This window comes from Neurospora tetraspora (assembly GCF_033439725.1).
Source record: "Neurospora tetraspora strain CBS 560.94 chromosome Unknown B0H65scaffold_5, whole genome shotgun sequence".
Classification (NCBI taxonomy): domain Eukaryota; kingdom Fungi; phylum Ascomycota; class Sordariomycetes; order Sordariales; family Sordariaceae; genus Neurospora; species Neurospora tetraspora.
Window position 1 is genome coordinate 3,278,793 of NW_026944387.1, and position 20,392 is coordinate 3,299,184.

Sequence of the window (20,392 nt, forward strand, 5' to 3'; positions counted from 1 at the left end):
TTCGAGATATCAAGCTTCACCCCGGTGGCGCCTGTCCATCTTCCCCTGTAGCGCATTTTTTTCACAAGCGATGCGCAGCGTCCACAAACATCAATCATAACGGGATATCTTGGATGGTCAAAACCAAGAAGCCGGCGACGGGAGTACCCCGCGCGCGGGATTGCGGGATTGCGGGATGCATCATGCTCCCCATCACCCACGCCCAAGCGCACCCACGGCGCTGTTTGACAGGGCGCATCACTGGGGCCGTGGCTTCAGTGGGGGCCTGGGCATGAAGCCTCCATGTCTTCGCTATTTTGTCGACGGGACGAAGACGGGAGGGCCTTCTGGGACAATCCGGCGGGAACGGGATTGACGGGAATTGCGGGAGCCCCAAGGGGAAACCCCAAAAGGGCGACTTTGGCGAGGCGAGGGCCGACATGGACGAGGTACGTATCTCTCCCGTACACTAGATTGTTGAGCTTCGTCTTCCGCGACCGGACAGTCTTCCTTTCAACGGTGGTACTTCCGTAGGGCAGCAAGACAAGGGGCAAGGCCCGGCGGACCTGAACAACATGCGCGGGAGCAAAGCACGAAGCGGGCGGGGTCAACGTCAATACTCCAGACTAGCCTGAAGCCGTCTTGGCTCATGAAGATCAATTGACATCACAAGACCAGCAAAGCGTCGCACTCTGTATCTTGGCGTTTCTGCGCTGCTTGTCCATGGAAGTGGAATCTCAACACCAAGGTTTTGCTCGTGCTTTCCTGTTGGGCACTCTGAACTATTTACAACTTGCATCGGGGTACCTAATTCGGTGCAACTGTTACTGCTTGGAACTTTTGGACAAATTTCCCATCTTCTCCATATCGTTGGTGATGTGCGTGCATGAAAGAGTGGGAAGCATGGGGAAGGAACGGAAGGTGGGCATCTGCTAGCATCCCGCAGTCGGAGCCTGACCATGACCATGACTGCAGTCTCACTCCTGCGATGCGGACGGAATTTCTTGGTCAATGTCTCGGTTTCTTTTCATTCCCCTCTTCCCGAGCTGCAGGCACCGAACACGCTGTCTTCTCGAATGCTCACCGAATTCTGTCAAATCCGTCAATTCCCGTGACCAAAACAAAATTTCGTCATTTAAACGGATCGACAAATACGACAAATGCGATCCTTTCGTTATTCTAAACCAAAGTGTTGGGCCGAGGTCGCCAGCTGGTCGCGTAGTCTCTTGAATCGACGATGCCCCTTTCGGCACTTCCCAATTAGGAAGTCCGGCCAACTGGCGATAGTACAATGAATCATGGACTCTCACACATGGACCTTTTGCATTCTTGACCGAAAGTTGGGCGCCCGCACTCCCAACAGGAGCAGCACTGCGCTTTGAACTCGCCCGGCTAGCTCAATCGGTAGAGCGTGAGACTCTTAATCTCAAGGTTGTGGGTTCGACCCCCACGTCGGGCTCAATTCCCGACGGCGAGTGAACAGTCTTCTTTTTGGCGTTTTGCTCCAGTTTTCTAACGTCAGCCGTAGTTTTTGACGTCAAAAAAGAACACCGTGACCGGGCAATCATGGACGTTTTTGACCGTCAGCCTTCTGTATGGCCACACAATGTGTGGCTTGTTTTCGCCTTCATCAAGGTGGTGGTTGAGCATCTTGGCAGTCCACATTTCTTATCTCATAGCTGAGGTGCGATAAGCCAACGAGAGGCCCTTATTCAAGCGATCATCGGCCGACTGTCGTAACCGCCGAGGCATTGAGAGGCAAGGGGCATCATAGCAACGACAAGTGACAACACCAACAAACAACAGCAACAAGTCAGCACAGTGTAGGGGCGGCTTCTCGAATCTTGATACGCTTTCCTGTTCCCGTCGATGCCGTTCCCGTCCCCAGGTCTCCCCTCGGTCTCCTCTGAATCGCATTGGGGAATCATCGCATTGGGAAATCCGGTCGTTGCCCCTGGACGGGACTTGCCAGACTCCAGTTCTCCGTCAAAGTTGTTGGCGGGGGGTCGCATTGTCAGAAGCAGGGGCGGAGACGATGAAAGACAGGACAGGTCACCGGGTCATTCAGGTTTGATGAGCCTAAAATAACGTTATCAGTTCTGCAGCATTTTCGATGTGCTGGGAGGTGCTTGGAGGTGCATGGTCGAGGCTCCTGGCTAGTGCATCGCGGTGGTGCCGGCGCATCGCAATGGAGGCCGGAACAAAAGAGCGTTCTGGACTTTGTGTTCAATGTTCGAGGCTCCTTGTCGGCGCAAATCTTGTCCGCGTTGGTGGTTGTAAAAGGGAAAAAAGTGACATCGACTCCGCATTTTCGGGGCAATTCTCCCCCTGCGACCGCCCATCCGCATTCGCGACCTCCTGGACATGTTCCATGCAGCAGGTACATTCTCCCAGCACAGCGCGGTTGCACTGCAGGATGCGACGTTAGCGAGGCGTGGAGGTGCTGAGGGGAAAAAGGTACATTCTAGCGCGTACCGGAAAGGGGAAAAAGGACTCTTTTGATTGGGCACCAAGTGGATCCCCGCAGAAATGTTCCACCACTGGCCGGCAAACGCAACAATTTACGTGCCGATCATTTTTTTTTCTCCAGAGAAGCAGACGGAAAAAATCAGCTGGGCAAGTTGACAAGATTACTGCCGAGAAAATCGATTGCGCATTGTCCCTGCCACACCAGCTCACCCTGCACGCGCACGCACAACACGAGCCAGGCCTGGGACGGTTCGGAAGTCTGGGACAGGAAAGAGTCCAATTCGTTGCAGATTGCAGCTGGTCACAAGAGTCCAGCCCAGATTGCGCCCAGCCAGGGGAACGAGACTAGCATAGCTTGCATAGCCAGCAGCAGAAGCAGAACGACGAGAATAAATAAGGTAAACATGTCGCCCTCCATGTGGACGATGAGGTGGTCGCACCAGGTCATCAATGTACACCATCAACAGTCTTGTTCGACCATCAGCCGTGTAAACAACACCCTCAAGTCAATCATCCGAAGACCAAGAGGCCCGTGCACCACTCTCAGCATTTCCCACGAGTTATCAGCACCACCGATAACGTCAAGCTAGGGCCAGGCCTTTTATGACGTAGCCGCGGCAGCTCGTCCACAGCGTCCATCACAAGAGCAAGAGCGACCACACCAGCGTCTCCTCCTCCGCACTCGACCATTGGCCCGTCAATCTTGGGGACGTCAATCCAGGGTCCTTCTCCAGCCGACGATCAGTCTTGCCAGATCTCGATCACCCTCTCCAGAACCATCATCCTGTGTCATAGGCATCCAGCCCGTCAGACCTGCCTCATCCGCAACCCGTCTCAATACTACAAGTAGCCGGCCGCATTCGGCCTTTTCAGCCATCCGAAACAGCATTCACAACCATCAGCCTCTTCAGCTTCTTTCTTCATCTCCATCTCCCTTCCTCTATACCAAGAAGGCATACCACACCACCACCAACACCAGCCACCCCAGTTTCAGTCACTCAAGTCACACAAGTCACACAACCACAAAGACAGACACAGACACCCCGCACGAGTCACAACCTGCTACCCCGCCTTATCCCGGCCCTACAAAAAGAACTTCAGACACCATGAAGTTGCTCAACCTCAACGACGGCGTCGAGGCCGGCGTCATTTGCGTAGAACCCACCCTCACAAACGATGGCATGGACGCCCGCAACCTAACAAAGGCCCACAAGGGCCCCATTGTCACCCACCTAGAGCACCTCCCCCGCGGCATCCACGAGACGTCTGAGGAGAGGAAAAACCACTGGTTCGTCGGCTCCATCGACCAAGGCACCACCTCTTCCCGCTTCCTTATCTTCAACGGCGAGGGCGACCCCGTTGCCAGCCACCAGATTGAGTTTGAGAACCTCTACCCCAAGTCAGGATGGCACGAGCACGATCCCATGACCCTGCTCAACTCGGTCGAGGAGTGCATTGAGGGTGCTATGCGTAAGTTCCAACGACTAGGCTTCTCCAAGAACGACATCCGCTCCATCGGCATTACCAACCAGCGCGAGACCACCCTTGTTTGGGACCACGAAACCGGCGAGCCTCTCTATAACGCCGTCGTCTGGGCCGATACTCGCACCAAGTCCATTGTCCGCGACCTCAAGGCCAAGGATGGCGCCGATGCCATCAAGGACCTTAGCGGTCTTCCCCTCTCCACCTACCCCAGCAGCGTCAAGCTTCTTTGGCTCATTGAGAACGTCGAGGCCGTCAAGCAGGCCTACGAAGAAGGCCGCCTCGCCTTCGGCACTGTCGACACTTGGCTCATCTACAAGCTCAATGGCGGCGCCCAGGCTGAGAGCCCCGTCCACGTAACAGACAGCACCAACGCCAGCAGAACCATGTTCATGAACATCCGCACTTTGCAGTATGACGACAAGCTACTAGGATTCTTCGGCATTGACCGAACTAAGGTGCATTTGCCCAAGATCGTCCCTTCGTCGGACCCTGAATGCTTCGGTCGCATTGCCAGTGGTGCGCTGTCGGGTGTGCCGATCGCTGGCTGCTTGGGCGATCAATCCAGCGCCCTGGTAGGCCAGTGCGGCTTCAACCCCGGCCAAGCCAAGAACACTTATGGCACTGGTTGCTTCCTTCTCTACAACGTCGGCACCGAGCCCGTCATCTCCCAGTACGGTCTTCTGTCCACTGTCGCCTACGACTTTGGCCAGGGCCGCCCGCCCGTCTACGCCCTTGAGGGCAGCATTGCCGTCGCCGGTGCCGGCGTCACCTTCCTCCAGAACAACCTCAACTTCATTGAGAACGCCAAGCAAATCAACGACCTCGCCGAGTCGGTGCCCGATAACGGAGGTGTTGTGTTCGTCACCGCCTTCAGCGGCCTGTTCGCCCCTTACTGGATCGATGATGCAAAGGGAACTTTGTGTAAGTGATCGCCATTACCCACTCTTTCCACACAGCTTCTCCCGACCCACCTTGGAGCATCATCCAAGCGTCACATTCATCCTACCTCGTTCCACAACAAGATCAGAAGCTAACCTGTCAATAGTCGGAATTACCCAACACACCCAAAAGGGACACATTGCTCGTGCCACTCTCGAGGCTACCTGCTTCCAGACCAAGGCCATCCTTGATGCCATGGAGAAGGACTCGGGCTGCAAGCTCAAGCTTCTCGCTGTCGATGGCGGTCTCTCCAACTCGGACCTGACCATGCAGACCCAGGCTGACATTAGCGGCATTCCCGTTGATCGCCCGGCCATGTGCGAAACCACCGCTCTCGGCGCTGCCATTGCTGCCGGCCTCGCTACCGGTGTCTGGAGCGATACCGCAGAGCTCCAGGAAGTCAACCGGAACGGCCGGAAGGTCTTCGAGCCCAAGATCTCTCGCAAGTGTGCCGATAAGAGGTTCAAGAAGTGGAACCAGGCTGTCCAGATGAGCCGCGGCTGGCTACAAGACAACGACAACGAAGACGACGAGTGCGACGAGGAGGAGAAGAAGGCCTAAACTGGTCAACTTCTCGCTTCTTTACCCTTTTTACACACCTTTCTTTTTCATGTCTATCATCACATGATGGCCTTGTACAACATCTTCATTTTTGAATACTGCATTGGGATTTTGCGACGGCGCTTGGGATGAGCATTTTGGATATTTTTTTCTTTCTTTCTTCTTGTATAACCTATCATGATTGTGCTTTTTGCGAGGAGTTCTGGGCGAAAAAGGGGCAAATGAGCAAAGCAACACACGCATGAATAAGCGTGAATGGGAATGCCGGCGGGAATATTTGGCTTGATCTAATACTTTACGAGGATACCCTCACTTATTTCTTGAAACATCAGCATTTTGATGATTATCAAGCAATATCATAACATATATTTTGAAAACTATTTGTTCCTTCGCAGCCTGTGATCATGATACTACGCCTCTAATATCTTGCTTCAAGTTCGTGATTTAGTTCCCCGATTACCACAACATCCATGATTAGTGGTATGTTTATGTTGGCTTCAGAACCCCATTGCGGACAAAATCTGTCTCGCTGGTACCGCAATAACACATGGTCAGACCGAGACCTTTAACCCTGCCTATTCCTGGCATTCCAAAATCTCAATTTGGAGAGTTATTGCGGTATTCCGTCAACTCATCACCTGCCGTCCCTTTCCCTCACGTAACAGATACACACAGCCGGGTAACCCCGACTTACAGAACCTTAGTTCCAGTCCCTTCACATGTCCTGTTATTGCTCTGGTTGCTACATCCTCGGGCTCGGAGTGGGTATTTGTTGACTGATGGATGCTCCGGGAACATCGTGCCATTTTCACTTCCCGTCCTTCCCGAGTGAGTCCCGGCAGTTGGAGTAGGTACGTACGTACATATGCAGAGAGAGAAGTACTGCCGTCATGTCTTCTGCGCATACCTACACATGCATACCTAGGCATACATACATGGCTTGGACTGATCAAGTAGGTAACTAAGTACGCAGAAGAGATGTTGGAGACTAACTAACATGCATCACTAGGTAGGTAGAGAGAGGTATGTAGAGGCAGGTGTAGATCATGCCAGATGTGCGTATGCCGTTCACGAATGTCAGTCGGTGCTGAATGCTATGTGCTGCTGAAGTAAGGTTTGGAGATAGATGTATGTACCCCAGTTTCTGTTGTCTCTTGCCTTAAACTTGCATTGCTTTGTTTTTGTTCCGCTTTGTTTTCGTTAAGAGGTGATAGATATATGTATAGTCACACCATGTTTGTTCTTTGACGAAGTGAACCTCCGCAAGACAAGACCATTTCTCCACGTCCCACATTAGTATGGAAGTAAGAGGATGTAGATAGATATACACATACAGTTGACACTCAGTCAGAGAGTATTCAATTCTCTAATAAACAGACCTCTTGACGTTTTCACAGATTATCCTGTCAGTCTACATCTGTAGGTGATTATGGAATTTGTTTCTACCTATCCTCCACCCTGGAAGGTTCGACCGAGTATGTAACAACGTGACAGGAAAGAGAATATCAATCCGGACGATTTGGCAAGAGAAAAGGACATTCATGATGGATGGATGGATGGATGTCTCTTACAAAACATACATGTCAAAACGCCGTGAGGACCACGTTTTGGACGTAGAGTCAGTCAGTCAGGCGGTCATCCATCTCAAGGTGGTAGTCCACACACTCTGTGTTCGGTTTACTTCTCAACGGACGACGTGTACGCATAGAGGTATATACTAGTTGAACCCTTGCTGGGCACCCTTCAGTCTTTACGGATACCTACCCGAATAATCGTGATCTACTATCGATATTTGTTCAGGCTTTGCCTCTTCTTCAGGCCACAGGTCGGATTGACAGGCGCGCAATCCACCATAACTGCGGCACATCAATCAATTCACTCTATCTTCACTTCAAGCCTTCTTCTCGCTCATTCATCATGTCACATGTATATCAAGAACCATCACGACAACTCCCTCACGAACAAGAAAGAGGGTGAAGGGGTTGCAGAAAACAGTTAGATGCTCAGTTGATTGCAGGACGGGAGAGCTAGCTAGCTCCGGTCTGCAGTTGGAGAAGTGTAAGGCGAGGTCATGTACAGTCAGATCGATGTAATGTCAAGGGAGTGCAAGGCAAACGCAGTGTAAGGCAAGGCAAGGCAAGGTAAAGCCGACGGGATGTAGAGAGTCAACGAGATGCAGAGTCAAGGCAATGTAAGGCTGGTCTTGTCAAAGTACATGTACCTGAAGTAATCTAGGCGAGGCGATGCAATGTGAGGCAAGGCAAGGCAAGGCAGATATAGTACGGTACGATACAGAGGCAGGTATACGACCGACTGCAGCTTACATGTGCTTCCATGTGACCGAGGCATCGTTGGAGACGATCATGTTAAGCCCGGAAAGTCGCTGGATGAGAACTCCAGTAAATTTCTGACCGAAGCGAAGGGAAATATGATAACGATGATTCGACAATGCTTCAAGTTCTTTCCCTCTTGACATGCCCTTCTTCCTTCACTCCCTCGTAGCATGTTGGTCTCGCCGGAGAGCCAACTGATCTGGAAGACCTCCTCTTACACATTCCTTCAACTGTCGTCAACATATTACTGCCGGTACATACGACAACATCCCAGCACAACCATACCGAGCATCACCATATTGCCACCATGGCACTTGGAGTCGAGAGAGAGCAGGATTGTTCAATTGCGAGTCAATTGCATGGTAATATCTGACCACCCCCATAACCTTTTTCATGCTGTGGCATAACAAAACCTTCCAACAAGCGTTGCTAAAGTCCAGACTCCTTTTTGCCCTCCCATGCGTTTTTCAAGACCCCCCAAAAATGCATCGTCCTTTCCCTTCCCAAGGACAACAAATGACAGACAGCTTCTTATACTATACAACCGCCCGCCCAAGAAACATCATTACAGTATAGCGTGCATCTGATCCGTCTCTTGAAAACCATCTTCGGGAGTCATCCGCCATGAGAGTCGTTCCGCGCAGGGCGCCGTTTGTTGCGGACGATGAAATGAAACGCGTTAAACCGAGAAGAATATCAAGATCGAGGATGGGAGAAAGCCGGGGGGCTGGACGGCCGTGGTTATTCGTCGTACAGCAACGGCATGGACGATATAGGCCGAATCACAAGAGAGGAGTAAGGTAGGTAAAGAAGTCGTAGAGGTGGAAAAAGTACGGCGGTGTTGAGAAAAGATCTAAAAAGGTGGTATATTTTCGAAGAAATTAAGATGAATGATTATGGTAGCTCGTCTCGTCATCGTTACGGTCGCGGAAAGTCAGGACTAGATGGCTTCGTTTACATGATAATGGCCGGTACGTCGACGTTGGCCTTGATGGTTTTGTGTGGCAGAATGCTGCCGCCGTTAACGTAAATCTCGTCGCCAATGGTGACATCGTCACCGAGGACTGTCACGTTCTCGAGACGGGCCCACTTGCCAACCGTGCTGTTCCAGCCAACAATGGTGCTCTTGACCCAAGCGTGGTCCTTAACCTTGGATCCTTCGAGCAACACACAGCGCTGCAGACGGACACCGTCGCCAACGACAACGTTGGGGCCTATAGTGACGTTGGGTCCGATTCTGCAGTTCTTGCCGATCTTCGCTGAGGGGTCGATAAGAACGTTGCCGCCGTGGACGTAGGGCAGAGTGGTGGGGGCGAGCTCCTTGGAGCCCTTCTTGGTAAGGGAGGAAAGATAGAGGCAGGTACCCGTCAGGAAATCCTTGGGCTGACCGATGTCCATCCAGAAGCCCTCGAGATCGAAAGAGTGTAATTGACCGTCCCTGACCATGGCAGGGAAGGTCTCCTGTTCGATGGAAGTGGGCCGCAGCTCAACGCGGTCAATGACTGCGGGGTTGAAAATGTAGAGGCCGGCGTTGATGCGGTTGCCGACGAACTGCACGGGCTTCTCAACGAAGCGGTCGATGCGGGATGGGTGGTTGGGCTTGTGAACGACGACACCATACTTGGAAGGCTCCTCCACCTTGGTCACCACGATGGTACCCTCGTCTCCGTGGGCCTTGTGGAAGGCGGCGAGCTCCTTGAAGGGATATTCGCAGGTAACGTCGGAGTTGAGGACGAAGAAGGGAGTGTCATCTTTCCTGAGGACGTCCTCGGCCAACTTCAGGGGACCAGCAGTACCCAGGGGCTCGGTTTCGATAGAGATGGTAATGTTGATACCGAACTGCTTCTCGTACTGCATCGGGGGAAGAAGAGAGGGTTAGCAAGGGACCTCTAGTCAGGGGACCTTCGTTTCAGAAGGAGCTTGTCACTAACCTCAGCCAAGTACTTCTCCATAATTTCAGGGCGATAGTTCACGGCGAGAACGATGTCGGTAACACCGGCCGCCGCAAGGGCCTCGATCTGGTGCAGAATCATACGCTTGTTGCCGAACTCGACCAGGGGCTTAGGCATGGTCAAGGTCTATATTGAGAGACGTCGTTAGTCATGACGTCGACTTGCCATGGCGGCTACCAGGCCACAGACAGGCCAGCCACGAGGGCATGGCATGGCCCGGCCCGGGATGGTATGCATGGTATGGTATGGTACGGGGGTCGCTTACGAGAGGGCGAAGGCGAGTGCCAAAGCCGCCGACGAGAATAAGAGCTGTAGCAGGGGGACGCGTCAGTCAGGGTTCCCGCCATTGTAGGGTCCGAGGTGTGGCCAGAGCACCAGCACCGGGAAAGAGGCGGGGAGGGGGAGGGGGGAGAGGAGTCGAGGAGAGCTTACCCTTCATGATTGCTGATGTTGGTGGTGGCTGTGTTGGTAGAAGTGTCGGTCGTAACGGTCGTGATAGACAACGAGCGTATCGAAGAAATGGTTGTTCAACGAGTGTAAGAAGGAAGGAAGAAGCTGGAAAGGTGGCTTGCTACAAGTCGTCGCAAGTTCTTGGGCGTCGTGAAAGGGGGGAAGTGATTACTATGGCCTCTTGTTGGCGGGAATTAACAACAACCTGTCAAGTAAGAACAGGAGGTAGAAGAGAAGATGGAGGTGGAATAGTAATGGTGGTGTGTCCGGAGGACGGAAGTGTGATTTGGAGGTGGGAGAGGTGGGATGATGCGAAGATTAATGTTTGTTGGTTGAGGACACTCTGGATCTTTTTTCGAGTCGAGGGTCCCGGGCGGTCGAGTCTCTTCCACTGGTGCCCGCCCGCTTGTGTGTTGCGTGTGTGCTGGGTGCTGGCTGCTGACTCTGAATGGATGGTCTGAGGCTGCCATCGCACTCAGCTTTCCCCTGGCTGGAACAGGGGGGCAGGTCACACCCGGTCCACTTCAGTTTTGGCTCCCGCACGCAGGCACCTCGCCAAGAAACCCTCTTTAAAGAGTACGTACCTCTGTGCTTCCACGGGCGGTCTCGACGTTTCCGTCACGAATTCCATCCACACTTGGCCATATTCATCCACTGTATCTCACCCATTCCAGACTCAATTCCCCTTCTTGGCCTCTCTCTCTCGTCTCACCACTGCTCTCTGCAACGGCAAGGCTGTCATTGCTGTTTCCATCTCAAGCTGGTTTGGGCATGGCGCAGCAGCTTCCGGTGGATTCCCTGTGATTTCCTGGTCCATGCTAAAACGATCCGCTAGCGGTTCCTGTGGCCCGTGCTCCATCTCCGGTGCTCTCTTCTGCGTCCGCTTTGGTCAAGTTGGGGAAACCTGGAAAGGGGCACGGCCCTGAATGGGGCTCTCCCATTGGCTATCTAGCAGCCAAGAGGGGCAGACCAATCAAGCCATTCAAGCGGGCTCGCCAATCAAACCACATCAATCTCCTTGACGAGATTGGCTTGCGCCGTTGCAGAACACAATCCCCTGAATTTCCATCAATGCTTCTTTTGTTTCGGTGCCCCTTTTTTTAGTGTTTGCCACGGCGCCGCCCGTTCAGGTCAACGTCGACGACATCAGACCTGCCAATTCGATAACCGAATCACGATAATCTGGAGCATGTTTCAGGTTCAGACAATTGGTCTGTGTGATCAACTCGATGCCTTTTTCCATCTCATCGTCGGACATTGACAATTCCTATACTGCCCCTCCGTCTCAAATTGTCATGTGCTCCATCTTCCGCCCGTGGGTCGTGGGTCATGGAGCTTTTTAGCAAGCACACCACGCAACACCACGACCCCACGCAACAAACCTGCTTTTGGGAAACATCGTCAGAGTTGGCCGAGGCAGCATGCGCTGCTCGAGTCAAACAACAAGAAAAAAAACATCGTGAGTCCCGAGCACATGTTTGCGAATGGTGACTCTACGCTCTTCACCGTATTCCCTTCTCCATCGGGTTGTGGGGGAATGTGAGCAGTTTTGAAGAAGCTCCATTTGCAGATCGTCAAAAGGCTTGTCGAGGAAATGAAGGGTGTTTTGTCCACCGCGGTGATCTCGATACCGGGTACACTGAGACCCAGAAATACCCCGAGATGTGGAAATCGGCTTACGTACGCGCAACCTACTGTGTAGTTATACATGGTAGTAGTGTATACCACTCACATTCACTCCTTCAATAGCCTGAACAACTTTCAAGATTACCTTTACCCAGAGCAGAGGTATACACATCCATCCATAGGTAAGCTCGTATGTCATAACGTGAGAAGTGAGACCACAGTCACCACACTGAAGTATCCTCCTTTTATAAATCTCGTATAACAACCGCCACCAGTTACCACACCAAAGCAGGTACGAGAGATCGCATCGACTACCGACCGTACTTAACCCCCACGAACGAACACCCCATTCGGAAGTGGCAGAAGTCATGTGCTCCGTCGCGAGTTGCACTCTACTCTCAAGATATATCATGAAATCGTGCATAGTCCACAACCACAAACCACAACCGCCACAAACAAGGATATCCATCACCCATTGATATCCCTTCTGACCTCTAATGAAACAAGCACCGCCACGTTTTGCGTTTTGCAGTGGTTCTTCCTTTCAAACATCCCGAGCCCAAGCTTGGTCTGAGCAATTCGAATATCGTCTATCAGTGTCTGCTAGGTACGCTGATGTGGGAGCCGCCAATCTCCGGTGACAAGGCAAGGCAGGGTCGGTTTGGTAGACCTGACGAGTATGTATACCACTATGTAATACTAGAACCGCCCGAGTGAATGATAATCACCGGCGCGCCGGCGGCGCCACAAAGCCGCAATAATGATTGCGATCACCAGAACTTCAACCTCTTTTTTCCCCTCTTCTCCATCAGTCAGTCCATAGCACCCTCACTCATTGTTCGTCAATAACCCCGAGACCTCCAGGTGGAAGTTCCATCTCCGACCTGAACCCTTGGATTTAACTGACCCCTGACGTCCCAATCCAATCCCCGAGGTCGAAAACCTACCCTTACCCTGGATGAACGAACCCTGGTTCACCTGGGAGCTGGGCAAGTGCCAACCATATATTGTATCCGTATCTTCCCTCCCATGCGGCATGTCCGCTTGTTAGTTCCTTCCTTTGTCCCTCCCTGCTCTTCTCTTGTTCTTTCGGTCTTCTCCTCCTTAACACACCACCCCGTTTACCTCTTTTGGGGACCTTACCCCTGGGCAGTTCCAATTCAGCCCTCCATCACATCCACGTGGTGGACGACCGGTCGGACGGCAAGGCCGCAGGACGCGGGCTGGATGGGGACTACGGGATCGGGATCGGGATCAGGATATAGGGCTGGGACGACGGGTGGACTAGGCTGGGCTACCTAACCTAGGCGTGCTAGGGTGGGTGGACGTCGGTCGGTACTTATGTACTAACATACAGCTTCGGAAATCCGGGTTAAGTCTGTTAGTGCTCAAGTCTAATTTCTCCCGAACCTATTGGATGTTGACGGTTGAGAGAACATGACACAAAGGAGAGCATATCACAGTAACAGAGTATCTCACAGTAAAACCAGCCACCAAACTTGACCAGGGTCGCGAGAAAACAATTGTATTCTTTTATCAGTCATGTCATCATCATCGTCACCCTCTATCTTATTTACAGGTACGACGGGGGTCATATACGCTGCGTTACTTGATGCTGCCAACACGCCCTCCTCTCACCATCTACCTCCCCGCCAGATCCCCCCACCAGCACTCAAGTTGCCTGGGCTCGTCATCAATGTCTCTTGGAGATGCCGTTTCATTAAGTCGTAAAATCGTGAAGAATGTTCCCAGAAGGGACGAAAAGAGAAAGAGGAAGTAAGCCACGAAACTCCCATGCCATACTCCCCCCATGATACATGAAAGTGAAGAAATAAAATGATCCAACCAGTCCAACTTCAGCCAAGTATGCCCTTCGGTGATCCAATGGGTCTCTGTCTCCCGGCCAAGAAAGAAGACAGACGTCTTGCGGCGAAGCATAGAGGCCTACGCCGAACGGACCGCTCCAAAGTCTCGTGAAGGTGCGAAACCAAACAAGTCCAGGTGCAATGAATGTGTATGAGCTGACTTATAAGACAGTTGCAATAATGATGAGATGCGTCCCAAACCAGGAAGGAATGGCCATATGGAAGCGTCTTGCCTCATCATTTCGGACCCAAGGTTCCATCAAGCCAAGGTGAAGGCGGTCTTGGACACCACTAAGCTTTCCAAAGTCCACACAAAGCAATGGGAAGAACAATCCCTGGTCAGCTGGATCAGGCTTGGGTTCGTATTTCCGCGCTGGGGGCATCCAATCCAAGTACGGCTGTACTTCCACGATACGGACGAAGCTTTCCGGAGGCCCAAGGAGGCTTCTAAAACAACCAAAAACCCGCCAAACTCGGGGAGGGAAAACCGGAGAACCCAAAAGAAAGGAATGAAGCAGAATCGTGACAACGCGTCAGATCAATGTATCTATATGTCGTAGGTCGTCCAGTCATGAATTTTGCCGATGCAGCTTTTGTGCGTGTAGAAACCAGTCGTGATGCTATTCGTTCGTCTTTTGCCGAGTCGTCGATTGATCGTCACCTAGGGGTATAAATCCCGGGTCTTCTCACCATGTTGCTGTGAAGCGTGAAAGAAGTTTAAAAGAAAAAGAGAAAATCCAAATCCGCTGATCGAGAGGGCATCCATGCCCTTTCAATGGGCTGTGTTGCCTTCTGCTAAGGTATGGCGGCTTCATGGCCCTCATTCCGTCGAAGCAATCGAGCTGCTGCTCGATTCATCTCCGGAATGTCGATTGCGGTGTCCATGCGTATATTGGGAAGACGTATGGGGACGGCTGCTCCGTCTGGACTTGTGCTTGGCCTCGTCTGCCGGCAACCCTTGGACGATTCCGTTGCGAGCCAGCATCCCTCCATTGACCGAGAAATTTCGGCAGACCATAAACGCACGCATGGCCGCGTTTTCCTGGGCGAGTCCATGTGATTCATATGGGATATCTGTCTGGTATTCGCGGCCGTTGACGAGAACCAAGCAGGTAAAGCCACTGCCGTCACGGTAGCACTCGTACGAGGGATCGTGCCATCCACGCCGCCGGCAAAGACCTGTAAGAACCCAAATTAGCGGCTTTCCTCATCAGAATGTATGTGGGTAAAGCATGAGACATGTGCAGATGGATTCCCTGACTGCGTGGCAGCCGAACACGGATGCCTCAGCCCTATGACCGGGGTCGGTTTGATCTGTGGGTAACGGGGGGGCAAGATGACACCTGGTGTACGATCTCTGGAAGAAGAAAGAGGCGGGACATCTCCATGTTGTGGAAATCTCATGCAGGGGTAAACCATTCCAAAGGGGGAAATGCCATGCCTCGTGACAACACCCCACAACAAGATTGGCAGTGTAGGATTTTTGTGATTAAATTGGAAAGCGAGGTTTGACAGCAAAGGTTGACGCGTGGGTGACTTACTCTCCAGATACTGCATGTAGAAACCAGCCATGGTGTCGGTTTTTGCCTGTGCAAAATAAAGGATATGCCAGGAGAAGCGAGACAGAAGTGAAACGGCAAAATGTAGAGGTGACGATGGTGAAAAAGAAGGAAGTGAGGAGGCCGCGGGTAGATGTCCGAGATCCGAGGATGTGATGCAATTGAGCCCAACTAAAAAGGCAGAAGGAGATGCGAGGCAGTGCCGGAAGCAGGCAGGTATGGACAACGAAGCTGCATCACCTTGATGAGCAGTCAACGGCGAGATATGTGTGCTTTACATATTGCAGTGAAGGAGCGGCCTTCGTGCGGGGCAAGAGCGGAGGCAAAAATGTCCGAATTCAGACGCCAAAGAGACGACATGAGGGAAAGCCAAACGGACAGGAGGATAAAGTGTTCGTCAGATGCAATGTTCGACCGTCGAGATGCGGCTCAAAGTGTGACCCATCTTGATGCGCTGGCATTGTCGTTGCCAGTTGATAGAGCCGGAGACCGGGCCAACTCCACACCACACATACACCACCCATGGGGTATGCATTGACATGCCTGGGGGGAAAGATCTGCTTTGATAAGTCGAGCCAGTCTGGGATTGGAATGGGCATGGATGGAGCCCGACACCATTTGTGTGATGATTTATTTTCCTTTTCCGGCACCTGGCTCGACGACTGGGCCGGCCTCCACATGTTCTTCGGCCTCTCTCGCCGCCCTGGCACGCCTGGATCGTGTCCCATCGTTGGATAGATGAGATAGGCTCGCGAGGCGTTTTGGGTATGCAGAGTTAGGCATAGCAAGGTGGCGAAATGGGATGCCCGAGAGCCAGTCTGGTGCCCCAAGAGAGAAATCGAAGCAAGATTCGAAAATTCGGCAGCAAGCGGTCTTTTGCCGGCAACCAGTCAGATTGAGATGTGGCATTTTGGTGAAGCCGAGGGGTGCCAGAAGAAAGGATGTGCCTGGCTCGCAACACGAAAAGCAGTTGATGAAGAACAGCAAGCCCGGCAAGATCCATCTGACTGGTGGCTCTTTGAACCACTCATGCAGCCTGGGCTATGGCATATCCAGCATGTATCCTTTTGGAATTGGAGTTTGTGCTATCGACACTATCGACAGACGGACCGCAAGGCCTCGGCGGTACCTTTTTTCAGTAGAGGTGCGTCTCCACTTGCTATGCTACCGTAGAGATCAACGGCAGAAGGTAAAATAGCGTCAAAATTTGGCGGGTCCATATACGCTGCATGAACCAGCCAGGAACGGGGATTGGGGTTGGGGTTGGAGCCGGGGGGCATGAATAGCCAAGCGGGCAAGGAAGGACGGGAGAAGTTGACATGGCATGTTGGTGTTTGGTTGACCTTACTGAGAGGTGAACTGGAGATCATTGGCGCTGTGAATTTGTGGGCCACGACTCGGGCAACATGGGCGATTCGGCGGATTCCATACCTTGGTTCGGCAGGCAGCGTATCAAAACCGCGGGATCGAGGATTCCGGAAAGACGACAACAGCCGGCGGTGTTGCTGGGTGCTTTCCGTCCGGGCCATGGGCCATGGACCATGGATCACCGTCTGCTCGTCGGTGTTTGTTTCTCTCTTTCTCATCTCCAGTTGGTCAGCAAATTGGGTTCGTCAAGAAATTGCTGTCATGGTCATGGAAAGGGCCGGTACACAGGTCTGTGTAGCGGAACAAATCGAGCCATATCAAAATGACTGGCTCTTTGGCCGACCACGAAGTCGGTGAATGAGGGATGAGGTGCATGAACAGTGGCTGGGCCGGCGAACCCTTGCATGTCCTGGGTGCGGATGCGTCTGGCCCCAGGAGAGAGCGAGGACGCTGAATGGCCGAGTTCATGGCGAGGCCGCAAGGCCGCGAGGCAGCTAGGCACAAGAAGGCCTTAAGACGCATGCAATGATGAGTTGGCAATGCTGCTGGATATTAAACCGACGAGCCAGAATGGACTGGTGCAGAAATCATGGAAGACGTGCTGCGGGCACCGCTGGAGTTGCGTGACAAGAGCAACAGGTGAAGAACAGGCAGTGACAGGCCCTTCCATGCTCTCACGGATGTACGGGTACAAGGGTTCCAAGGGAGCCAACCGAGCCGGAAGAGACGGGCGGAACGGTGAACCTCGACGGAGCAGTCAACGGGGCCAGCATTGCCGTGCCATTATTTTGAAAAAGAAGAAGGAAGAGCGCGGGCGGAGGAAAGAGGATGAACGAGGGCAGCCAGTCACGATGGCGATAGTCGCTGTCGTTGGTGAAATTTGGTGTTGACAAGGCCGGGGGAGGAGGACGAGGAGGAGACTGTAGGAGAGTGTCAATCTTCACATCCTGTCTGCCTGCCCATCGCTCTGCCCATGGCTCGTGTGTGAGTATCGTGATTCGGCTGTCATCTTTTAGGCTTCACCGTGTATACCTTGCCGGGACAGAAAGTGACCATGAGGCTGTTGGCATTGAAAAACAAACAATGCCAACTTTGTATCTGGTCTTGAAGATTTGAAGATGAGAGGTTGAAAATGGATGACAGAGAGACCAAGGGACGAAATGTTCAGAATGCGGGGGCTCTCTGCCTGCTCCGTGCATTGAATGCGAACGAAGCAACCTCACGGCAATCTCCAATGAGAATGGAAAGCACATGAAAGTGCAAAATGGTTGGTGGTCAATGCTCCTGGATTTCCAGGTTTTCAATTGATGTCGCTATAAAAGGTGGGTCCTTTCTGATGGAGGGGAAAAGAGGGGCAGAACACCCGGGATGGAATTCTTCTAGAACACGAACCCAACGAACACCCAGGCCCTCAATGGGTCATTGATTTTGCCTCAGACACACTTGACATCTGGAGTGTATCATTCCAGCCTCAATTCAACTTCTTTGCTCTCGATAGGCTTTGAGAGTTTCGACACTGACTCTGACATGGCACCATTGACTCTTGAATTCGTGGCTGCTATACCATACCATCACGACCTGGACAGATCTGGGTAGGCGATGAGTTGACTGACCCAAACGCTTCGATAAAGAAGCAGCCATCGCCCATGAATTCCCCGCCCTCCTCGATCGACACTCTCGGGCTCATTTGCTTGAACCTGATCCCCAAGCTGTGACAAGCATGGAGCTCAACAGGAGGACCAATCAGACCACCTCTAATGCCATCATCTTCGCCTTATCGACCAGCACTTTCCTTGGAGAGTTGGGGGTCAAGGAAGTCGTTCTTCCCTTTTTGCTTTCCTGTTCCCTTTCACCCCGCATGCTCGCTACGTTCCTTCCTTCCCTTTCCAATGGACAGCTGAGCTTGATGAGGTTGCAGCCCCTCATCAGAGCCATCACTCGCATATGATGGAAGCTCAGCCTTTCTGATTCATTCCATTGCAACGTCATGCTTCGACTGAATGGTGTCTATGTACCTCTACCAATTTCAACCTCGCCCTACCAAACCCATCAGCTACGATTTGGCTGAATGCTTTGTTTCCCAACCTATTCTCCGGGCATCGACTGCGCCACCAGGCCGCCGTAATGGGCCTCATCCCGTCGAAACCCTCGATTTGTCCGGAGAAAGACTCCTCGTCCATGGCCAAGACACAAAGGCAGAGCTCGGCAAAGACGGGCAAATCTCACCACTATATTCCATCATGCCGGTTCTCGCTACCATCCACCTGGGTTGGGACATTGCTTGACCCTTACTTACCCTTCCAGATGAGTATGATATCTTGTTGCCATGTACCACATTTCTCACATCCCGGTAATACAGGTGAGATTACACGACAGAGATGAACCACGCATATACAAGTTGTAGTAGCTGTTCTGCAGCCTTCTACGACTTGTTCCCTTTTCTAGCCATTGCCATGCCATTGGCAACCATTGTCTGATGCTACCCAAGACCCATCCGAGGGTTTATCCGAGGACCCGACCAGAAATACGATTGGGATATGGAACCTCACGGAGGCTGCAAAATGATGATCAAAACCTATCAGACAACCTGCCATTGGACCGTCCATGAATGGTTTTTCGATGGGATTGATTTCTTCCTAATCATTACCCCCACTCTGCCATCCTTTCTGTGATGCTGATTCGAGGCCTGCGCCGATCTGAACTACTCACCGGCATTCTGGGCGAGTGATACAGGAATCGGGCACTATTAGGGGGGTTATGGCAAACAACACCAAGCCCACAAGACATCTTGCTCTGAGGAATCGAGGCTTTGGTGGTTGACTTGATCTATAACGTCATTTGGATCCCCGGACGTTCTGTCCGGCAGCATGACCCCAGTCCAAGGGTTAGTGATGGGAGCAAAGCAACAGCATGCCTATTTCTATTGTCTCGACTCACAAACTTCCCCGCAGGGATATCGTCCATGTCCTTGAGGTGTGTTATGGTGCGTGGACTGCCATGTTGCCAAAGTGTTGTACACTCACGGCCTCTCGGTACGCATACCTGCACCCACGTCTAACCAGCCCTTTTCTTCGTTCCATATCTGCACAAGTTGATCGATGGTGGCGTGCTCGGAAGGATGGGAAGGATGGGTAGCGACGGATATCGACAGTCAATTAAGATTGTTGCATGCACTTCAAGGTCAAACCCACTTTAATCAAGTCTCAAGCCAGGGCATTTCATCCAACACGTCGTATCCTGCAGTCACTTCAGTCTCGCTTTGTTCCGGAACGGATGGGTGCCTAACCACGAGGTGGAAGTGCAGCGGAAGGCTTCGCTTTGCCTCAGTGATTGCCTCTGTTCCCATGCAGGTGCCCACGGTCTGATAGGCTGACCTGCACTTTTCCAAGACAAACCCACAGAATCCAGTGATTATGGTGGCGGAAGACTTTCCGAGAGCCGCTCTTTGCTGTGGAATGAGAGTAACCGCATTTGGAGATGGGTAAAGAGTCCAGAGGAAGACGTTGGGTTCCTGGGACTGAAGTTAGTATCTCCAAACTCACAATGACCAGGTGTCGAGCCAGTTATTCCTGCCATCATTGCCCGTGCTGTGCTTCTTGGTAGGTATCTTTCTTTCGACTTCTTATTTCACCCTGCTTCGGCTTACCTACCGCATTGCTTATTTTTTTAATCTGCCAATCGGCAGTGGGAGGGTATTTAGAAATGCTTGGTTCCGATAGCTAATGACACTCATTGATCTCAAACCCCAATCCATGCGATTTGATGAATATAATAAAACCTTATACTTTAAACGTCAACAATGTTTG

The 20,392-nt window shown here is 52.2% G+C and overlaps 4 protein-coding genes and 1 non-coding gene across 5 annotated transcripts; 2 read left to right on the top strand and 3 right to left on the bottom strand.

Moving 5' to 3' along the window:
• Positions 1–1,365: 1,365 nt before the first annotated feature.
• B0H65DRAFT_t300 lies at positions 1,366–1,438 on the top strand. Its single transcript has one exon. It is a non-coding gene; the product is annotated as a tRNA-Lys (tRNA).
• A 2,116-nt stretch (positions 1,439–3,554) lies between these two features.
• B0H65DRAFT_550212 (uncharacterized protein) lies at positions 3,555–5,433 on the top strand (the record flags this gene model as incomplete). Its single annotated transcript, XM_062829712.1, has 2 exons — positions 3,555–4,854; positions 4,979–5,433. 2 exons carry the CDS (start codon positions 3,555–3,557, stop codon positions 5,431–5,433), a joined length of 1,755 nt encoding a protein of 584 aa, XP_062680821.1.
• A 3,098-nt stretch (positions 5,434–8,531) lies between these two features.
• B0H65DRAFT_237205 (mannose-1-phosphate guanyltransferase) lies at positions 8,532–10,259 on the bottom strand. The gene is made up of 4 exons (XM_062822277.1): positions 10,151–10,259; positions 9,984–10,027; positions 9,698–9,844; positions 8,532–9,617 (listed from the first exon to the last, which is right to left on the bottom strand). Exons 1-4 carry the CDS (start codon positions 10,155–10,157, stop codon positions 8,721–8,723), a joined length of 1,095 nt encoding a protein of 364 aa, XP_062680822.1. The 5' UTR covers positions 10,158–10,259; the 3' UTR covers positions 8,532–8,720.
• A 3,846-nt stretch (positions 10,260–14,105) lies between these two features.
• B0H65DRAFT_237256 (uncharacterized protein) lies at positions 14,106–15,539 on the bottom strand. The gene is made up of 2 exons (XM_062822278.1): positions 15,201–15,539; positions 14,106–14,838 (listed from the first exon to the last, which is right to left on the bottom strand). Exons 1-2 carry the CDS (start codon positions 15,229–15,231, stop codon positions 14,480–14,482), a joined length of 390 nt encoding a protein of 129 aa, XP_062680823.1. The 5' UTR covers positions 15,232–15,539; the 3' UTR covers positions 14,106–14,479.
• B0H65DRAFT_237299 (uncharacterized protein) lies at positions 15,394–16,964 on the bottom strand. The gene is made up of 2 exons (XM_062822279.1): positions 16,650–16,964; positions 15,394–16,091 (listed from the first exon to the last, which is right to left on the bottom strand). Exons 1-2 carry the CDS (start codon positions 16,802–16,804, stop codon positions 15,557–15,559), a joined length of 690 nt encoding a protein of 229 aa, XP_062680824.1. The 5' UTR covers positions 16,805–16,964; the 3' UTR covers positions 15,394–15,556.
• Positions 16,965–20,392: the final 3,428 nt, after the last annotated feature.